The sequence below is a fragment of the Lactuca sativa genome, chromosome 4 (assembly GCF_002870075.4).
Source record: "Lactuca sativa cultivar Salinas chromosome 4, Lsat_Salinas_v11, whole genome shotgun sequence".
NCBI classification, from domain to species: Eukaryota; Viridiplantae; Streptophyta; class Magnoliopsida; order Asterales; family Asteraceae; genus Lactuca; species Lactuca sativa.
Window position 1 is genome coordinate 91,422,254 of NC_056626.2, and position 4,514 is coordinate 91,426,767.

A 4,514-nucleotide genomic window follows, 5' to 3' on the forward strand; every position below is an offset into this window, starting at 1 on the left:
TTATCATACACACCCCTTTCTACTAATTTTGTTTTATAAAATATATATTCTATATTTTTTTCATTACAATAATATTAAATAAATAAAATTATATTTATAATACTTAATTATAAGCTTTTGTAAAATACGTCATCGTATTTTAAAATTTCAATATGTTTTAAATTTTTATATGAATTTGATAAATAAAGAACAAACTTTATATTTTAAATTAATTAATATAATTTAATATATAATACAATATTATAAGTATTAAATATTACATTTAATTATTATTAATAGATAAAAATAAACTAGAAATGTATAAATATATTAAAAAAAAAGACTAAAACCAACAACTTAAAATTTATTTCCATTTTGGGGGGAAATGAAATAGTATATTCATTTCTCCCAAAATGAATGAATAAATGTGATAAGGTTGGAGAGGAGTGAAGAAAAAAATTAAAGAAATAATAAAATATAGGAGTGGATTGGAGATGCTCTTAGTTGTTTCAATATCAACTTTTTTTTTTTTGCTTTTAGAAATGCTTATCTTAGATAAGTTTCAAAAATTCAAAGTTTTGAGTTTAATTGCGATTTTGTAAAAAAAAAAAAAAAACGCGTTTTTCAGTTTTCTTGCATAAAAAATATATAATCTCACGAATTTGATATATTCGTTAATTCATAGCTAAAATTACTGAGGTTTTTCGTTTTTGTAATAAATTGTCTTTTGTGTTGATCAATTTAAGTGGTCATTTTATGATAAAATATGAAAAAATGGTCGGCTAGTATATGATGTTTTTTATTAATAGCTCTTTTTTTAATCTCCATTTCGAAAAATTATTCAATATCCAGCCTAATTAGTTCCCAAATCCACCATCTTTTTTGGCTATGCTATATAAATCATCAAGGCTTCATTTGTTTGTTTCGCTCTGATACTATAAAGAAGTAACATAACATAAAAGATAGAAATCCAGAGGAACAAAGAAAGAAGAAAATAAATCCAGAGTGTTAGTGTCTAACTAATTGCTTCTTAACACATAATTTCTAACCAATAACTACTACTTTCCTAACTTAACTCTAACACTCTACTTCTAACTTTAACAATATGCTTCTGAACTTAGATCTGAAAATCTGTAGATATCTCCTCCTCCATTTTTATCCTTTTCGATTTCATTATCTATTTATCACCCTGTTCTACCTCTCATTGATTCAGAGAAGATGAAGCAATGGGGTATGAAGACGTCATTGATGATATTCATGTTCATATCATTGGCTAAAACCATTAATGGAGAAGCCCCTACTAGATTCTTCGACTGGAATGTTACTTATGGTGATGTATCTCCTCTTGGAGTTAAACAACAGGTATGTATTTCAATCTTCATTAATTTCTTAATTCTTACTCTAGTGTACATTTTGAATTCATACACTTCGGGGGTTGCAGGGAATATTCATAAACGGGCAGTTTCCGGGCCCACAAATCGATTGGATGACTGATGACAATGTGATTGTTAATGTTCACAACAGCTTGCCCGAACCATTCCTCATTACCTGGTCACTTCTAACTTCTTATTTGTGTTTGATTTAGCTTTTCTAATTGTGTAAATTTTCAAATTACAATGATCACGAATGCAATATTTTAAATTTGAAATCATGATCAGGAACGGGATACAACAGAAAAGAAATTCATGGCAAGATGGAGTTTATGGCACGAATTGCCCCATCCCACCTGGTCAAAACTTCACATACAATCTTCAAATAAAGGATCAAATCGGAAGCTTCTTCTACTTCCCTTCCCTTGCTTTTCATAGGGCTGCCGGAGGCTTTGGCGGCATCACAATCTCCAGCCGCCCTTTAATCCCTGTCCCATTCCCACCACCTGCCGGAGATTTCACCATCATCGCCGGTGACTGGTTCAAACAAAACAACACCGTAATTAACTTCTTAGTTTCTACTTTCGAGTTTCAGACATTCAGTTACGTTTATTGTAATCAGCTGATAGGAAATTGTTCAGGATTTGAAAGCAATTTTAGACGGCGGACATGATCTTCCATTCCCCGATGGTATTCTCATCAACGGCCGTGGACCTAATAGACTTAAATTCACAGTTGATCCAGGTACATAATCATCTTCTTGAATGTTTACATTGTTATCGAGATTCAATAAATTTCGAATTTTTTTTGTTTCTCCAGGGAAAACTTACAGGTTGAGAATTTCGAATGTGGGGCTTACGACATCGATCAATTTCAGAATCCAGAACCATAAGATGCTGCTGGTTGAGGTGGAAGGGACTCATACTGTTCAGAACACATACTCTTCTCTCGATATCCATCTGGGTCAGTCGTATTCCGTTTTGGTCACCGCCGATCAACCACCGCATGATTACTACATGGTCTTCTCAACCCGATTCACCTCTCAAGCCCTCGCCTCATCCTGCACTCTTCATTACAGTAACTCTCCGGGAACTTTTCCGGCTCCTCCACCTGGTGGCCCAACCGGGCAATTCGATTGGTCATTAAATCAAGCTCGATCAGTTAGGCAAAACTTGAAGGCAAATGGACCGAGGCCAAACCCACAAGGGTCGTACCATTACGGGACGATTAACTGCACTCGAACAATCAGGCTTGCAAACTCTGCTCCGATTATAAATGGGAAACAGAGGTACGCCGTCAATAGCGTGTCTTTTATTCCGGCGGACACCCCTCTCAAGATTGCTGATTACTTCAAGATCCCCGGCGTGTTTTCCCTTGGAACAATTCCAGACAGCCCCACCGGTGGTAGTGGTGGTGGTATCCTCCGGACTTCCGTCATGGCTGCTGATTTCAGATCGTTTGCTGAGATTGTGTTTGAGAATTCTGAAGATACTGTACAATCATGGCACATTGATGGCTCCTTCTTCTTTGTCGTCGGGTAAGCTTAAAATCCCATTTAGTTGCTAACTTTTTTAGATTAATAAAAAATCTGAGTTTGAAAATGTCAATACTGAAAATGGATGGGATAAACAGGATGGATGGAGGGCAATGGTCAGCTGCTAGCAGAACAAGATACAATTTAAAAGATGGGATTACTCGCTCTACGGTTCAGGTATTTAGCTTAAGGCTATGAAAAATATTTTAATAATTTATTTCTGTTTTTATTTTTTTATTTCAAATATCACATTTTCATTTCCACTTGTCAACTTTAAAAAAAAAAGGTTTACTAAAATTTTCTTTTAAATATTTTGATTAGAATAAATTACTTTAAGAACTTATGTTATAGCAATGAAATTTATTTCTATATGATAGACAATTGTTATAATTGTTAAATTTTTTGAAGTATGATTATGTAATATGATGAAATGAAAGTAAAATGCTATACTAGATAAATATTGAAAGTACATTGCTATGTTTTGTATCTAACCCGATACATTTCGAGACAATTCGGTTTTTTTATTAACTATACAAGTGTTATTATCATATAGGTATATCCGAAATCGTGGACCGCATTGTATGTGCCATTGGATAATGTAGGGATGTGGAATTGGAGGTCTCAGAATTGGGCTCGACAATATTTAGGCCAACAATTTTACTTGCGGGTTTATTCTCCTGTGAACTCATGGAGAGATGAGTATCCGATCCCCAAGAACATACTTACTTGCGGTCGTGCAAGCGGCAGGAGGCCTCCTCCTTTATAATTAATAGTGACAGAATGTCATGAAAGGGTGGCTACTTCTATACTTAGGAAGTTTAGGATCTTTAAGGTTTTTGTACAAGGCTATGCCATGTAATACCTTCTAATCCAAGATGATTTTAGTAATAGAAGTTCATATGACTTGTGGTTTTCCCATAAGGATTTCCACCCATATACTTGTGTGTGTATGTGTACATATATGTAGGTATGTGTATATATATGTATGTATGCACGTACTTATGTATGTAAATAGGTATGTATGTATAAATATCATATCAAAACGTTCACACAATTGTTGGTGATTTCACGGTCACCATGTCATTTTAGTAATGCAATTTATAGATTACCAATCGGATTCTATAAAACTCTAGTTCATGGTCTCATATCGGTGTCTAGATATGAAATTGTTCCTTAAAGGATTATCCTCATAATCTGGATTTCGTATAACCCAAGTATAAGGTCGAAATATCATATTCAAAAAGTGATCACACAATATTTCAATTAGATCCATGATTCATATCGATTCAAAAAATTCTTTTTTTCCCAACCCTACAACAAGTTCCTTTAGATTTACTTTTAAGTCATTTCTAAATATTCGACTATACATCTTAATGTATAGTGGATGAGCCACTGATAAAAAATGAGATCATCACAAAATTCATTGGGCAGGGTCAATCCTAAGGTTTGTTGCACCTCGATTGATTAACATAACAATGCTCCATTTTTATATCGTCGAACCTAATCCTATGGTTTGTTGCACCTCGGTTGAATAACATAATAATGCTCCATTTTTATATCGTCGAACCTAAACAAACTAATGTAAAACATATTTTTCAAAAATGACAATTTAACAAAACTATTTTATGTAA

At 33.6% G+C, this 4,514-nt stretch overlaps 1 protein-coding gene across 1 annotated transcript; it reads left to right on the forward strand.

Moving 5' to 3' along the window:
• The first annotated feature begins 1,212 nt into the window (after positions 1-1,212).
• Positions 1,213-4,010, forward strand: LOC111892408 (L-ascorbate oxidase homolog). The gene is made up of 7 exons (XM_023888456.3): positions 1,213-1,341; positions 1,421-1,530; positions 1,638-1,908; positions 1,991-2,093; positions 2,169-2,886; positions 2,982-3,060; positions 3,437-4,010. Exons 1-7 carry the CDS (start codon positions 1,213-1,215, stop codon positions 3,647-3,649), a joined length of 1,623 nt encoding a protein of 540 aa, XP_023744224.2. The 3' UTR covers positions 3,650-4,010.
• Positions 4,011-4,514: the final 504 nt, after the last annotated feature.

Coding starts and splice junctions, on each gene's coding strand:
- LOC111892408 (XM_023888456.3), top strand. CDS start 1,213: ATGAAGACGTCATTGATGATATTCATGTTCATATCATTGGCTAAAACC. Junction 1,342..1,420: donor CTCTTGGAGTTAAACAACAG/GTATGTATTTCA, acceptor CGGGGGTTGCAG/GGAATATTCATAAACGGGCA. Junction 2,887..2,981: donor TCCTTCTTCTTTGTCGTCGG/GTAAGCTTAAAA, acceptor TGGGATAAACAG/GATGGATGGAGGGCAATGGT.